General features: G+C 36.1%; 1 protein-coding gene across 14 annotated transcripts in view; it reads right to left on the reverse strand.

Moving 5' to 3' along the window:
- LOC106868430 (tudor domain-containing protein 5) overlaps positions 1–18,135 on the reverse strand; it is an 89,986-nt gene that overhangs the window by 49,270 nt on the left and 22,581 nt on the right. For 10 of the 14 annotated variants that reach the window (XR_016243774.1, XM_089360647.1, XM_089360641.1 and 7 more), the window contains exons 1-2: positions 8,490–10,587; positions 1,748–2,142 (exon numbers count right to left, since the gene is read on the reverse strand). Coding sequence is in view for 13 of the 14 variants with exons in the window: in XM_089360647.1 (XP_089216773.1) it covers positions 1,748–2,142; positions 8,490–9,031 (937 nt within the window). In the remaining variant the exon portion in view is untranslated. Of the gene's footprint in view, positions 1–1,747; positions 2,143–8,489; positions 10,588–18,135 lie in introns of those variants that run through there. The other 4 variants (XM_089360644.1, XM_089360617.1, XM_089360632.1 and 1 more) reach the window with 2 other exon arrangements.

Genomic DNA, 18,135 nt, shown 5'->3' on the forward strand with positions numbered 1-18,135 from the left:
TAAATAAGCATTACATTTGAAAAAGTAATGTGAAAGCTAAAGAATTAAATAACTCTATATCTAATGCATGCTAGCATAGAAAGACAGACATTTAATGAACATACATGACATGCATATCATTTGTATATCTTTTGGAAATGTATAACAGTGAAGGATGCAAACATCAGCAAGAGAACCAAAAACCTGGTGCTCTTTGAATGCGTTGTTTTGTACTGAGCTACAAATACTCCCTTATCACACTAACCATCATAAATGCAATGAATTAGTGACCAATCCACTGGTGATCTGTAACCAAGAATGATATTGTCCATAAATTGCATTACACAATTTAAATGGTATAAAACAAGCCTCATTTATTTACTTTATATTACAAATGATGAATGATATCATTACTGGTTGCATGTTTTCAATGAGCCAATTGATCACTAGTTTACTGTATTTCTAATGACAAGATTAACCCTTTAGCATTTAAACCAGCCATATCCAGCCTAAATAATCTTCCTGTTTTATATTCAAACTTGCTGGACCTAGCCTCTCACATCTACCCTACAATGTTATCTTAAAAATAAACAATCACATCATTGCAATCTCAAAACGAGATAATGCAAGAATAAATCAAACTATGAATAAATAAATAAGCATTACATATGACAGAAATTTGAATGCTAAATGGTTAACAAAGGAGTATTTGTAACTTGATGCAAAACAAATGTCTAAAGTGACTTTGTTCATAAAGTAATGGTTTTCCAGTTCTCTTGCCAATATTTAAACCTTTTGCTGAAAAATACACACAAATACACATGAATATAAAAGCCAAGCCCCCCCCCCCCCGCCAAAAAAAAAACAGTAAAGGATCAAAGGAAATGTGAATTGCATAAAGTTCATCATAGGTAAACCATTGAAGAGAATAGTAACTGCAAATAAAAAATGTTACAGAGTAGAGGTAAGTCTTTAGTCCAATCAGGTGGCATTGGCTTAGTAAAATGCACACTGTGGTTAGTGAGGAGAATGGTACCTCACTCACCGAAAAACATGAAGAAAGTTGGGAGGTTATCTGTATTGCAGAGTGTGATAGAAAACTAAGGACCACAATGAGCGGTAAAATCCTAGATGGATGTAAACTGAGGATGATGGTGACATACTATGGATCTCCAAGAGTTTCCATCAACAACATTCCATTCACAAGGGTTATGGTAGAAGACACTTGCCCAAGGTACTTCACAATAAGATCAAACTTGGAGCCACATGGTTACAAAGCAAACATCTTAACTTTTCCATACATAGAGATACATATGTCTCCTGCACCCATAGCAATTATGAAAATAATTAAGCAGCAGAAACTGTAGAGCTTCCAGTATTAAATATTATCCCTGGATGTTGACTTCAAATCCCTTTAACTGGGATCGATCTAATGAACAATACCTCTACCATATACAAATGTGAAAACAAGACAAATTACTGAGAGAAATAATACAATTACTGTTTTTACAAAATAAACATATTTACATTGCTTTAAATTACTTAGAGGAAGAGCAGGACCTCTAAAACTAATGAAATTTTGCTCAGACCAAAGACCTGGCCTTGATTGCCTGCAAAGAAAGTGGCCTCTAGTGGTACTAAACTGGACAATGAATTAAATCTGCAATGCAATATTTACTTTGGAAGGTCTTTATAACTTTCTAATGGCACAGAGCAAAATAGATCCAACTGAAAAAAAAAAAAAAAAAGAAAAGAAATGGCATCTTACCTTTATGTATTTTGTCATCATAAGTGGAAGCATTTGAATAGGAATGTCTACTTTGAGAGTTAGGACTACCAAAGGCAGCATAGAATGGTTGACTATGCATTAAAGAGTATGATGTTGATACCTGTAATAATGGTACAGGTCTTTGTATGGAAGTCTTAAAACCCAAATTTTTTAGTGAATATGGCTGATGGTATGTATTTGAAGGTGAAATAAAGTTATCTTGTGGGGAGTAGGGTGAACCATTTCTGTAGTCCATATTATAGGGAGGTTTCAGCAATTTATAGTGATATTGACCATTCCTTTGTAAGATTCCCATCACCATTTCAGGAATAGATTGTAAAACTGCATCCAGTGAACAAAATCCACATTTCTCGTAGTTTAAAGAAGCACCAAACCTGTAAAAGATAGTTAAAAAAATTGAAGCAATTATGGAGAACATCTTTTATTTGTTTCAGTCATTAGACTGCAGCCATGCTGGAGCACCATTCAAGAAATTTTAGTAAAATGAATTGACTGCAGTACCTATTTCTTTTTTAAAGCCTGGTACATATTCTATCAGTTCTCCTGCTCAGTTACAGGTTGTCAAGCAGTGGTGGGAGACAAACACAGACACACACTCACACATGTATAATGGGCTTCTTCCAGTTTCCGTCTACCAAATCCACTTACAAGGCTTTGGGCTGCCCAACACTATAATACGAGACACTTGTCCAAGGAGCCACACAGTAGGACTGAACTCAGGACCACGTGGTTAGGAAGCAAGCTTCTTTCCACACAGCCACACTTGTGCCTTATATCATTTTCAAAATAAGTTACCATTTACAAACAATGCTCCACAAAGTAAAAAGTGCTTGTCTCATTGTTATTACATCTGCTTTCTCTATGCTGGCATGCATTTTATGAGACTTATTCTTGTTGCCAATCTACACTTGCTTTCCAAGAAAGGAATTTTTATTCCACTGGTCTTCACATGAAAGAGCTATGGAGTCTGTTTACAGGAAACCTAAACAAACCTTTATTCAAATAGTGTTAACATAAAGAGATATACACCTGTATGTAAACTGACATACACCTGTATGTACATATATATTAAGCTTTTGTACAGTCTCTATCTCCTAAATTTCACTTACAAGGTATTGGTCAACCAGAAGTTATAGAAGACACTGAAAGCACTTGGTTCTGAAGTTTGTAACCACACAACCAAGCCCAGCTAAGAGACAGGAACATTTTCACAAACACACACAAAATGGACTTAATTTCAGCCCACTAAATTCTCTCACAAAGAGTTGGTTAGCCCAAGGCTTATAATAGAAGACATTTGAACCTGAAACCACATGGTTGGGAAGCAAGCTTCTAACCCACAGAGCCATTAGCCTTCTCGTAAACCAGTGGTTTTGGCATTATATAATCAATGATTCACTGTTGTACTGAATTTTTTTTGTTCTTTTACATGTTTCAGTCATTTTGACTGTGGTCATGCTGCACCACCTTAAAGGATTTTAGTCTAAGAAATTGACCACAGGACTTATTCTTTGTAAGCCTGATACTTATTCTATCAATCTCATTTGCCGAACCACTAAGTTACAGGGACAATAAATACACCACCATCAGTTGTCAAGCAATGGTGGGAGGACAGACAGACACACACACACACATAAATATACGATGGGCTTCTTTCAGTTTCTGTCTGGCAAATCCACTCACAAGGCTTTGATTGGCCTGAGGCACTTGCCCAAGGTACCACTCATTGGGAATGAACCCAAAACCATGTGGTTGGAAAGTAAGCTTCTTACCACGTAGCCACACCTACACCGGCTTTATTTTTTCATAGTATTACTATATATGCAAGTGTTATAAAAAACGATCTCTAGTTGAACCAAATTATGCTGCAGGCTTTGTGATGCCTTTTGCCAATTACTTTAAGTTACATTTCATGGAAGGATTGCATTGTCTGCTACAAATCAGCATATCAGTTGTACTCTGAGGAATGCAATCTATCACATAAGGCAGAGGTTTTCAAACTGTGGTCCGCGGACCACAGGGGGTCCGTGGACAGCAAATACTTTTTGTGGGCAATTTGATTTTATATATGTTTTTTAATCGAAATCTCTTAATTGACAATAAACCTATTTGTTAAATACTGTTAAATAAATAAATGTAAAAATATGTTATTTTAAGCAAATATTTATGTATAAATTTCATAAGCGTTTATAAGGGGGTCCCTAATGTAAAGCCTGAAATATAAAGGGGTCCGCAAGTCAAAAAGTTTGAAAACCCCTGACATAAAGAATCAATAAAAATTATGTAGAAATCTCCCTGAACCTTATATTGGGTAGCCAGCTCAGAGAAAAGGTGAATGGCTCAAAAAACATTAAAACTACACCAAAAACAAAAAAAAAACCAACATTTTATATATTGTTCCAGACTGACACAACCTTTTAGCATTTAATTTGGCTATTTAATCAGGCCAAAATATTTCTACCAGTTTTATGTTCAAAACAACCAGATCTAACCCCAACAATGTCATTCTAAAAATATACAAGCACACCATTGGAATGCTGAATCAACAAGATAATGCTTGATTAATTAAAGCAATGTGAATAAATATGCATTACATTTGACAAAAAAATCTGAATGCTAAAGGGTTAAACAAAAGACTTAAGCTACTTTGTTGGTGACTGGTTTGAATTCTGGAAAAGGAAAAAAAAAAAAAAGAAAGAAAAACTTAAAATAAATGCCAAAGAAACAAACTCTTATTCTCTTGTTTTCAGTCAATGGACTGCAGGTTTACTGAAAGGTTTAGTCAGTCAACTCCGGTATTTTTAAGCATATAATCTTTTAATTCTTCTATATGGAACAATTAAGTTACAAAGACATAAACAAATCATCACTAGTTGTCAAGCAGTGAGAGGTAAACATGCATGTGGGCATGCAAGCACATACACACATCATCATCATCATCATCATCATCCTCCCTCCTCTTTATCTTTTGCATCATCTACTTTTCATGCTGTATTGCAGAGTGTGCTAGAAAACTAAGGACCAGAATGAGTGGTAAGATCCTGTAAGATGAATGCAAACTGAAGATGATGGTGACATACTATGGGTCTCCAAAGACAGACCAACATGATCCAAAGGGTTGGGAGAAAACATCTTACACAAGTATCAGTTTCCACATGATTTCTATACATGGATGCTTTGCATAACACAAATCAATTTACAGAGGATAATGGTGAATTTTTCACTGGTAACAGCACAAGAAAAGTTGTCAAGGCTCTTTGCAAGATTGAAGGATCCACTCAATCCTGTTCAGTTCACCAGTCACTGGATGCTATTTTGAGGGCATGAGCACTAAATGAACCCCCCCCCCCCTCATAACTCACAAGATTAAAGAGCTCCCATAACTGATAGGTAAATAAGAGGGTAGTGAGTTTAAGCAAGATGTTGAAAGAAGTTGAAGTATAATGAGAGTAACAGATGTATTGTTGTATGGAAGAGTGGATGAGTAGGGGGATCTAGTGCTCTGGGGTGGGTGAAATGGGTGCTTGAAAGAGAAATGGCATCCATGGAGGCAGAGGAATTCAGAAAGAGAGAGGAAGAAGAGAAGCCATGGGGGTCAATGTGGGGAAAGAGAGATGGGACAGAGGAAGAATGGATGAATGTAATGAGAACAGTGAGAGTAAAAGAGGCAAGAGGCTAACATAAAGGCAGTAGGGAGGCAGAGGATCGCAATGCAGTGACAACATCCCAGCCACCTTCACAACTTGTTTTAGCATTCTTTCAGCCTTGACTGCACAAGAGGCAGCTTTCTCCAACACCATTGTGTCACCTGTTATGATTCCTTGTCATCTATTTTGTGAAATTCAACACCATGAGTGAGATCAGTTTTCACCATTTTGTCGCATGTCTTTGTAGATCTTCCTCTTGCACAGGTACCATCCTCTTTGAGTGCTCTGCACCTTTTTATACAGCTGTTGTCATTCATATGCATCACATACTCATACCAATGCAGTTTCTTTCTTATATACTATGTCTAATCCGTATTATATAGTCGTTCTCCTATGTCATTTATACTCAGTTGTTCATGCATGTTAACATTATATATCTAGCAAAGCATACTTGCTTTATTTCTTTCAAGTCTTCACAAATCCCCTGCATTCAAAGCCCATATTTCCATTACATTATGGCATTGCATTTCACATACAAGCATCATACAGTCAGCCCTTTCACAGAGGGAGGGGCTCTTCGTTGCCAACAGAGATAGTAGCTCCGGGGAATTTTTTCTGACAGGTTCATACTCTGGTTACTATGCTTTCAGTGCACCTGCCCATGATGTTAATTAGATCACCTACGCAACAGAGACTATTTACTACCTTTTGGAAGCCAACAAGGCAGTTGAAAGAATCTCTTTCCTGGGTGCTTTTCTTGTGCACTTGCCACATAGGAAAGTCAGCTTTTCTATTAGCCTGCTTGCAGTCCCCACCTCTTGTGTGTATATTCTTTGCACTGAGCACATTATATGGAATCTCTGACCTGGGTCTAAACAACAAGTAACTCATTTCAGCTAACGAGAAATCCTCTATACAGCCAATCAATGTGGTAGAAATAGAGATAAATTGGCATTTTCATTTGACGTTTCTGCGGGTTAAAACGAAAGAAGCCCATAAAGCGTTTGACCCGAGCACAAAAACAGAAGAAAAATAGTGTAATAGGTGTAAAACAACTTGCTCTGAACGAATATATAAAAAAAAATGCGCGCTCGCGAAAGGGGGTGGGGTGGGGAGAGGACTCGGAACATTCACATCATGAATGTTCCGAGTTGCCCTTCAGCCCGCACATGATAATTAAAGGCGTTTCAGTAATGATTTGGCTGCTGTTTCTAGCCGATCGAACGACGGCGTGGAGGTTTCCTCGTTAACTGAGATTAGTAGTTGTTTAGCTCCAGTCAGTTCTGTTTCAGTAGACCTATGATTAAAGACACTCCACCCCTGACCATCATATCTTTGTTTCTAAGCAGTGTACTTCCAGACATTCAGTATGTCCTTTAAAATGATGATAGGGTGTAACAATGAAGATCTAGGTTTTAGAAAAACTCGTGTTTGGAACGCCGTTCATGATTGGGTGGTCACGGTTGAAACACTTAAAATAGGTGAGATGATCACTGGGAACGCGTTAAGAGAAAGGCGTGTTTTCACGCATCGGCGCATATTTTCCCGCGTTCACAGCGAAATAAATCGGACGCATTATGGAAAGTTTTCTTGTTTTAGAAGCTAAACTATGGGTTACCCAAAATATCTGTGTTGATGTGGTCTCAGTAAGTAGAAGGTGCAATGCTCATAAGCTTCACAGTAGGACTTCGAGACTATCGCATCTCAAATGTGCGATACGAAAATCAATTCATACCAACAGTAAAAGAAAAACAGCATCACAGGTGTAAGAAGAACTATAGTGATAGACTTCAACTGGCTATTTACCACCTGATTCCATACAAACGTGTTATCATTAATTTATGAGACAATCCAGTTGAACAAGAAATTTGTAGGTTTCACTCAGTAAATAAACTACCACACGTAATTTTATCCAACCTGCAAAACAGTATGAGGATAATAGGGTAGCAGGGCAAAGAGAGTGAGTGAGAGTTGTGAATAAAAAGAAAGATACAGAGGAATATTAGACACACTTGTTAGAGGTAGGATGCTGTTTTAAACACAGAGTATATATTATGTAAGGTTTAGAGTTGTATATATCATATACACATATAACCTACTTTCTAGCTGCTTTTCTTAAAGAAAAAAATAGGAAAGCTCAAAAAATATTCAAATTGTCGCAATCAATAAAATAAATATCTTGCATGCAGACAATATGACATTTCACGTAAGCCTAAAGGAAACAGCTTAATTCACTAAAATATAAATTTGAAAAAAAAATTTTACGGCTAGAAATTTTGAAAGTGAATTAAGTAAAAATAATATGCAACAGTTAAAAAGTATGAGAAGTAGCTGAATCAATAGGCCTCATCAAAACTATGCATACAAATCAGATTCAAGTGATTATTCTTAAAATGTGCAGAGAATTATATTGGAATAAAATTGGCAAATAAATTAAGAAGCTTAATTCATAAAATAAGAAAGCAAGCAAAATTAGAGAAGAATTAAAACCTGTTAACAAAATCTGACTCGATGACAAAGTTTGACAACATGGACTTTCATTTAAATTATGTATTTAATTGATACAAAAAGAACAGAAAGTAAGAAAATAATCAGGCATGTACAATATTTAACTATCTAACGTGGGAGCTATACCGAGAGTTTAGATAAACATACGAATAGATGCACACACGTTAATATAAACGACTGTTTGGCTAAGTTAGTAAGCATAAAGAGAAATTCGTTCAGTGTTGTTTTGATATTCATGGTCATACAATTAAGGAAGTAGGAGTCTGTGGAAATGAAGTATGTTTCACAAGGGCAAAATATTTTGTTTTAATTAAATAAGTTTGTGTGCGTTAATGAAGTGAGGATTTATTTGCTACATATTTTAGAAATTTGAAACATTGCTTTTTATTTTTTTTGGTTTTGAAAGCTTTTTGCTGACACCATCGATAGTTTTGTGAAGTTTAAATTTACAACAACCATACAAAAGTCTAAGAGGAAAAATTGCGTCCATAACTATCAATAACAAATCAAATTTATAATTAACTCTAAATGAAACAAATTCTAAAAGGAATAAATTCTTGCCTCACCTTGCTTTATAAGCAGCATCAAAGGAATGGACACTAATTGGCTCAGAAAAACTCCTTAAAGTTTGTTGGATTTGAATTTTAATGAAATTTGGTAAGGAAGGAAGTCGAAACTGTTTGCTGTTGTTTGGACGGAATCTGTTTGCAAAAGTTGGAGAAACTGGACTCCTTTTTTGAATATAAGAGGAATGGCTAGGTGAGATGCAGTCAGACTGGAAATACCCGTTGGTCTTATAACTGTTATTACTAGCACGTGGTTTTTTGGTGACGGTTTTTTGTCGTGCGACTAATTTTTCAATATGCTTTGTACTGTCGGCTGTGACATGTTTTAAAACGGTCTGTCCATCAGCGGCCTTTACTACATCGACCACATCTGGCATATCTAAAAGAAAATCTTCCAAATCAAAATATCCAAGATCACGGAATTTGAGAGGTTCACCGATGATATCATAGTAATCCTTCAGAAAATTAAACAACGGTACACCACTTTGAGATGAGATGAGCAAAGCACGAATTTTTTTCTTAATATCTTCTTTCTCGGACATTTTGGCTAATTTAAGTGGTTTTCAAACTTGAGTGAATATATGCAGAATACCAGTGCTTGTTTAGAAACGATTCAGAAGAGATGCTGGTTTTCTTCTTCAGGAGAAATGTAAGTGGTGTCCAGGTTTTCAAATAAAAGACAATTTATAAATTCTAAAAAAAAAAAAAAAAATGCAAAGAATAAGTCAATTAAATGGGTTGTAACAATTTAAGATCAATCATTAGTGAGCAAAGCGACACTACACAACATGACATGACTCCTCCTGTGTCTGACAATTAGAGATTATTTGACGTTAAAAAAGCTAAACTCTAGATTGTCACGTGTTCGTAAACAACCCTGAGCTATGTGGGGTAGAAACAACGGCTGACCATCGGACACACTACAAATGAAAGAAAACGCTTTTTATCCTGGGAAAGCGTTTCAGTAGTTATAATGTCATTCTGTACAGGTAGATTCTTCGTATACATGAGTTCTGTTTGTTTGCGTTAGGTTAAGTACTATTAGTTATTTTACAATTGTCAGTCACTCTTGTGAAGTCTCATGTGGTAAATAATTTTGACGCCGCAAACTAAACTACTGGAAGAGGAAAATAAGGATGATAGAGAAGAGTAAATAGAGTTATCTACCTTTAAAACCGGTAGGGAATCACCGCATACTAAATATGTCATTTGACGACATATACGTGCATATATACACACACATACATTAATATGTGTGTGTGTGCATATTATATATGTATATATACTTTAAAAATGTATTCAGTATTTATTATGGTTGTGGGAATTGCGCAAAAGAAGAGCGTTAGGTCGAATGCGTTGCGGCATGTAGTTTCTTTCTACTTGGTACCAAGTTCAAAAATCACCGGGTTAGACTCTTGTCTGTTTCTTCCTTGGTTGATAAACTAACTGCCAGTAATATGCTACAATCGATTGTGTCTACCGTGTCTCATTTCTTGCAAAGATTGGCTATATGCCTAGACAAAAGATATCAATATTACTTAGTATTTATAGGTAGATACGTGCTAAGACTAAGTTTGAGTATTACGCTATTTCGATGAGCTCACATTTTGACACGACAAATGTAGGCGGTCAGAATCTTATAATCAGACAGTGGTCCACTACGTCTACACAATTTTTATTTATTTGCTTTTTTAAATGAAAATTATGAGACTGCTGAACGTCATTTGCGAAAAGCCAAAGACCGAAACACAAATGAATATTATATTCGAAACTTTCAGCCCTTGAGTCACGTTTGTATAAACTCATGTATTGAGTTCTAGTTCCCTTGTGTGTTCTACTTAATCTGTATTTATCTATATCATCATCGTTAAAATATATTGTGATCGACCATATGGTGATGGGTATCACATATATTGTGATCGACCATATGATGATGGGTATGGATACAATCAACCTCCTAGGAGGTGTCAGAATTAGTGAATATGGGGTTTGGTAGTGCGAAAGCAACATGCACTGTGAGTTTGCATCAGAAGAATGAGGAGAGCCTTGAAGAGAAATGTGTTGCATACACCATCGTAGACAAGGATTTTCATGCAGTGTTCGACTGTCAGCAGTTGAGTGGAACAGGAAAGGAGAGCCTTACCTCCCCCCCCCCCCCCCCAATATTGAGGAATAGGATAAGCTGTTATCACCATACATTGGTGATAGATAACAGGAATGAGTTTGAGGGAGTGGAAGAAGGTACTTTAATGCCTTGGGAGGAGGAAGTAAAGAGTGGAGTGCTGCCACTAATGGCAGTGGTGCAGCCAGTGGAAACAAGGTCAGGCTGGTACAAAACTTTCAAGAGCTGAATGATTATGTATTGTGCCACATGGGTGGTGAGGTTACTGACATCTGTGAGGAAACATTCTAAGAATGCAGATATGATGAGGGCTTCCACAATCAATGACTTGAAGTTGACATATTTGCAGTTACATGTGGCTGAGAAATTTTGGAAGTTGCAGCTGGTAAGACATAAGGGTCAGACATATTGTTTGACTTGGCTGGGTTTTGGACTAAATTCAGCACCAAAGATCATGGCAATGGTTCTTAAGTCTATACTGGGAAAGGTGGACAAGGCCAAAAAGCTACCAATTCCTATGTTGGCAACATCTTTGTAGACAAGACATTCTGAATTGGGCACCAGCATGAACAGATGACATCTATTCTTGATGTGTAGGAGACTGGTGGATCACTATCCAATTGCAGGGTAGCTATATCAAGAGGCAAGCAGACAGGGTGAGCTGGGGGAACAAAGTGGGAGAGACAACTGGCTATGATGAGGGAGATCCTAGAGAAGGTAAGAGCAGAAGACCCAGTAAGAGGAAGCTGGTACAAGCCCAAATTGAAGAACAAGACCACATGGTGTGATGCTAGAAGCATAGCAATAGGGATCATTGAAGTGGAGGACACAGCCTAGCTCAGAAAAATGGGTGATTGCAATCACATTAATGTGGCTGAATTGGACTCAGTGCTGAAGGGAGTGAATCTGGCTCTGAGATGAGGGCTGCATACCTCCAAGATTCAAACCAATTCAGCCACTGTACTTGGAGGGCTACGATTAGTGTCCACCAATGAAAAGAGGGTATGAATAAAATAGGCAGCAGCGATATTAATAAAGTGTCACCAAGGGATTCCTGAAGAGCTAGCTGCTGAATTCAGTTTGAAATAAAGCATGGTCATTGTGCCCTCAGAAAGGAATAAGGTGGCTGTCCTAACTAGGGTGAAGAAAGCCTGGCTAGCATACATTTGTACTCAGAGCCAGAGCCAGTTTCAGCTGGGTTGGTAACAAAAGGGTTATGTATACAGATTGCTAAAAGTGAAGATGCTGCTCATACCTGAAAGATTTCTGAAGATCCCTGACCTCCTCTACATAGAAAGCAGGTAGTGTATTAGAGTTATGACTGAAAACAGGAGAGCTAGGTGTTACTTATGCAGAAAACTTTCTGCCCTCAAGCAAAGACAACAAAAGCCCCTTTGCTAATAATATCACCCCATCAGCACTAACTCTGCAATAACAATCAGAGCAGCAGAAGAAAACTAAGTCATTGCCAGTTTGACAAGTTTCTTATCCTACATTATGTCATCTCTCCTTAGCCAGGAGGGAAGAGTAGTGCCAATGACCATTTACAAGACCTCCAAGATGGATGGTAAGAAGGGAGAGACAATAGTATCATCAAATTGGAGACTTGGTCTCAATGCTTGCAACAAAAATCAGGTGGTGATGTTAAACCAGGCAACAGATTGGGTCTACCAGGAGAATTAAGTTGTTTAAGTAACTGCATAAAGGCTCCTTCATTGACTGTGAACTGTATCTAGTCATTTAGCTGAGTACCTGTATGCCTTAGTGTTGCTCCATCAGAGAGAAAGGAAGGGAGAGACAGAATCAATGTTGAATAGGCAGAAAGCCAGTAAGAGATACAAACAGTTGTGACAAGCAAATGATAATGATTTTTATATTTTGGAATCGAATGATCTTCCTACATTTGGATATCCATTGGCACTCAATGAATAATTAAATATATCAGTACATAAAAATGTCACTGTTCTTATAATTTGTCCTCAGCTGAACACAACCTCTAACCTTGCTGACAATTAGTCAACTAATTAGATTCAATCTCTCTTCCTTCCTTTTCTGCTTTCTTCTTATCACTATTAATATTTACTATTCAATTATCCTTCATTTAAGAAATAGCACTTTTATAAGCTACTCTAATTCATTCATTCGATATTGTTATTACTTCTGTTTGTTTGACAAGCCCAATAAAATGAAGGATCATCATCATCAATATCTGCTCTGCATGCTGACATAGTTAGTTAGTCTATGTAAGAAGCATAGAGCAGCGGGCATTTCATGCCAGTGGATGTGATCTTGGGCTACCTCCTTGATTTCAGGCCAAGAGAGACCAATTGTTTTTACTTCGTCCTCCACACTTCTTGACCTGGCTTAAATTATTCAACAGGATCTGATGTATTGGAGGACTGAATTGTGCCCCAGTGTATATTTTGGAATGGTTACTATAGCTGAATACCCTTCTTAATGTCATTTACTTTGCAGTAGATGACATTAATGTTATTTACTTTCTTAATGTCATCTGCTTTCATCATAGTATCTGCCATGCCTGATGTTGCCAAAATGGACATTGGTTCATGATGCAGTATTCTGACTATTGAATCATCTAAATCACACTAGCATGGAGAGAATACCTTAAATGTTGATGTTGATAATGATAGTGGAGGTGGTGATGATGATGGTGATAATGATTGGTGCCATGATAAAAGCACCCAGAACAGAACTGAAAGAGAAAAAGGAGAGAATATGTGTGTGTGTTTGTGTGATGATTTGAGACAAGGTGATAAGAGTGAGCTAAGTACAATGAAAGGAACAGATGTATAGTTATGAAAGGGTGGTAGTAAGAGAGTTAGAGAGTAGACACTATTGAGGAAGGATGGAAAAGACAGTGGAAAGGGAAGGGATTAGGGTTACTGGTCAGTGAGAAAGAGAGGAATAGAGTGGTAAGAGGGATGAAGTTTGTAGGGAGGGTTCAAGGCCATACCGCATAAGGGTATGTGTGGAAGACATAGAAGGAAGAGAACCTGAAAGAGAGAAAATACATGAAGGCGACAAGAGTCATTGATCATAACATGATATCTACTGTTGATTTTTTTGACCAACAAGATGAAAGCTTCTTTACCAACGGGATCCAAGCACTGCAATACTGATGGAAGAAGTGTGTGGACTGCGAGGGGGGCTATGTTGAAAAATAAACACCATTTGGTCACATTCCATGAGAATATCTTGGTCAGCCTATGAACTTTTCAGCTGACCCTCATAAGTTACACTTGTTGGAAGGATTGCAATATGTGTGCTACAAATCAGTACATCATTTGTACTCTGAGAAACTAAAAATGATATAAATTTATCACTAAATATTTTCCATTTTTTTCAATGAGTGTAGAAGACAATCCTAGGCATGTTTTAGTCTTATTATGGTTTCATCGGCAAAGTATAAACTTCACTGTACTTACAGGTGTAGTGAGGAAATCAAAACCACCACCACTGCCACTGCTGTCGCTACCACCACCACCACCACTGCCTCTACCATCACCATTATCAACAACAACAACAAAAACAGCAGCAGCATTATAGTGTCATGTATTTTGTGCCTTTAAATTGTCTTTACTAAATAAGGTCATAAATTCTTTTGAGTTTGGTGAAGAGGATTCAACTGTAGTACTGAAAAGATGAAAGGCTAAGTTGACCTAAATAGAATTTATACTCAGAATTCAGAGAGCCAAAATAAATATCATAAAACATTAACTATAGTTCTTTATAATTGCGAGTTTTAATATAGATTTAAAAACAGAGCATTGGAAATTATGTAGAATTAGCAGTGCTACAAAGTTATGAAAGGTATGAGTTCCATCAAATGATAAATGGATAGAAATTGTCAAATCACTTTGCAGAATATTCTGAAAGAGAAAAAAAAAATGTGAAAGAAACTGAAATAGGATAATTTACTAAATGAAATAGGCATTTTGCATACATAGTTTCCATAACAACAGATACAGGATTTTCTTTTGAAAACTTAACCAATATTCAACCAGTATTAGGAACAGTTTTTAAAGTTGACCCTTTTTTTTTTTTTAATGAGATACATTACATACATTTAATTAATTTTGAACATAATCAAGAGTTCAGAGATTTATTAAAAATGACTATCACTTTTTGCTATTTATGTACTGTTTGAAACAGCAAAAATGTTTGATTTAAAATTGATATGAAAGTTTTCAATGCTTTAAAATAGGACTTTGGTATCAAAGCTCCAGAGGCAGTCTCAGATGGGTAGGTTTGAAAAGGCTTCTGGGAGGCTCTTTGGATAATGAAATTGGAGAACATACATAGCAGCCATAGTATTGGGTCTGTTGCTTTTGGTCAGCAAACGAGTATTTTGAAAGGTTATGAAATGTTGTTGTTATGGTTGATGAAATAAAAATCATTAATGAACTTATTTAATAATCATAAGTGGTTCTTGTACAGCATGCAAGTATACGACATGTTTCTATGTATGAGAACTATTTAGAAATAGTATAGCCAATGAAAATAGCAATATATATATATATATATATATATATATATATATATATATATCGCCATAAATATCGCCATCCGTTAGAGAAAAAATTTGTAGTTTGGAATCAGTAGTTCTTTGACTGCTATTTCTAAATTTTCAGTATGTTGGTGAAGCAACTCATGCTGATCCCTATATATTTATGATTATATATATATATATAAATATACATGTATGTTTGTATGTATGTATGTATGTATGTATACACACACACACACATATACAAAGAGTGGAAGAGAGAGAGAGAGAGAGAGAGAGAGAGAGTGGAGAACCAGACACTAGTTTGATTTCATGTGATGAAATTACAACTGAAGTATTTACTGCAACGTAATTAATTATCCACAATGAATTTACAGTGAACTGTCAGGTAATGGTATCAAACTGGGCAATGGGTTAGTCTGTTATTTACTATTCTACAGACTTTATCGAGAAATGGTTTGTTTTGTAATATGAAACACCATAATTAATTCATTGTACACCATACAGGTTTTGGGGGATAATTTGAAATGTATTGTATATCTTTTGACCATGTAATTTTAGTCTCATTGTAGAAAATAAACAAACCAGAGCCAGTGATAGGATATTTAGCACCTTCAACCAACCAACCAGGCAATGTTTTCCATCTTCTCCTAGCCCTACAGGGTATGTGCTCTTCTCATAGCCTCACAAGATGCACCTGCTTCTCATAACCCTACAATATGTTTCCCCATCTCACAGCCTACATTGTGCACCCCCTTTAACAACTTTTTCTACAAATTCCTCTGGCCACTGTCTTCATTACACCAGCTGAAAAATGCAATAGCATTATTATCAGGCATGTCACTGAGTAAACTTATTAACTGGCAAAATTTTTAAATGTTTCAAGTCAAATTATGTAACAGGTCATAATACCACATGATGCTCTCATCTTTCCCACTCCAACACTGTCCCTCCATCCTTTTCTGTTCAAGAAGTGTCCTCTTTTACTCTCCCTACTCACATTTCTGGCTTGCTTTGAGGTGAGAAGTGAAATAGCTTATCTTTAACTGTGTTTACTCGGACATTAGTTATATTGGAGTAAAAGACAGAGAGATATGAGTTTCCACATCTTGCTGAAACTGTCTTTGATTTTTGTGGTTAGAGGTAAGGAAATGGAGTTCATGGATTCTTCATAAAATGGTTGTGTAGGGACCAAGAATCATGTGTTGCTCTCTATTGAGTCTCTCAACCTTTGCAGTTGTACTGGTCTACTTGGCAAGAGGTGAGGTTCGTGAATTGTTTGGTTGCCCCCAACACTCTGTTATTAGATCTCTATGGACACTGCTTATCACAGTAGAAAAGCATGCAAATCTCGAGGATATTCACTTTTGTTCTTGCTATGTGGCCTGATCAGCTGCAAGATGATTACTCAATTAATAGAACATGTGCATGATAAATACATGCCTGAATTGTGGTTCATACACAATTTTGAACTGATAATTTAGGAAAAGAGTTGTGAATCCTAGAACTCACTACTAACATGTTGTTTCTATTTTGTTGCTAATGTATAAAGATAGCAGTCTTTTGTTATTGTAATTTAATCCCTAGTCAGCCCTGATCAAGCAAACTGATGATCAAAAGCTATTTTCAAAGGGTTATTGCTACTGTTGATGCTGTTGTTTAGCTCCAAGTCAGACCTATGATTAAAAGCATTCTAGCTATGACCATCCCATACTTTTTTCAAATGTACTGTTTTTAAAACTACAAACTATATAATCCTTCTTTTTTTTTTTTAAGAAGGCAGGGTATGATTTGATGAAGATTGGCTGCTGTTTCTAGTGGGTCAAGCAACCACAGCAGAAGTTCCCTTGATGACTGAATGTACACAGAATAAAAGATATCTGAGACTTGGTTAACCAGAGTTGAGTATTAATTGTATAACTGAGTTTTGTAATTCATAAAAAAAAAGAATGAACATGATCTAATTAGATATCTACTCTAACAAAATGATGAAATTATATCCATATTTGGTGAATATTATACAAATTAGATGCATTGATTAATTGTGCATAGGAAAATAATGCAATTATGTGTAAGCTTTAACCTTTTAGCATTTAAAACCAGCCATATCAGGCCCAAGCATTCTACCTATTCTATGTTCAAACCAGCTACCTACCCTATAATGCCATTCTAAAATGAGCAATCACATTATTGAACTATCTGGAAGAAATGAAATAATTCATGATTAATTCAAAATAATGTGAATAAGTGAGTATTACAGTTGGCAGAGTAGTCTGAATACTAATGGATTAAACATTTTTGTATTTTTTTAAGTTAAAATTTTAGTTGAAGCATGATTTATTAAAATTCAATGCAATCATTCTGAGAATTTATCCAAAATTGCAAAATCATGTTGGCAACCAAAATCAAAGAGTAATGCAGCTAGGTGTCAGAGACATGTAGTATGAAAACAAAAATGATTCAAGTTTTATAAGGGTTGCAGTATTGCTTTGAACAGCATTGCTCTAACACTTTTATTGGGCAATTTTCCCAATAGACTATTGCTTGGGGAAAAACTCAAAGATATTGCCAATTACCCTAATTGAATCTGTTGTGCATGAACATTGAATTTCCAACAACAGTACATCTGACTCCTTTTTTCAGGATCTGGTTATGATGGTTCATTAAAGCTCAAATATTTTAAAACTAAGAATAGTTTTACAAAACTTTTCGAAAGAATAAATTTTACCAAAGTATATAGACATGAAATTGTCTTAAACATAATACACACACACACACATATATATTTTATTGTGGGTTAACAAAGCTACCATTGGTTTCTTGCCAAGAGAAATCTCTCAACCTTTATCAAGCCTGCCACACTGCCGCATGGGACATTGGTACTCTCTCAACAATTATGAAAATGTACATAAATATAAATGAACATGTCTGTACATATATATCTATAAGTGTGTTTGTGTATCTTTATCTTGACATCATGTACTAAATATAAACAA

This window comes from Octopus bimaculoides, chromosome 1, assembly GCF_046866305.1.
Source record: "Octopus bimaculoides isolate indiv1 chromosome 1, ASM4686630v1, whole genome shotgun sequence".
NCBI classification, from domain to species: Eukaryota; Metazoa; Mollusca; class Cephalopoda; order Octopoda; family Octopodidae; genus Octopus; species Octopus bimaculoides.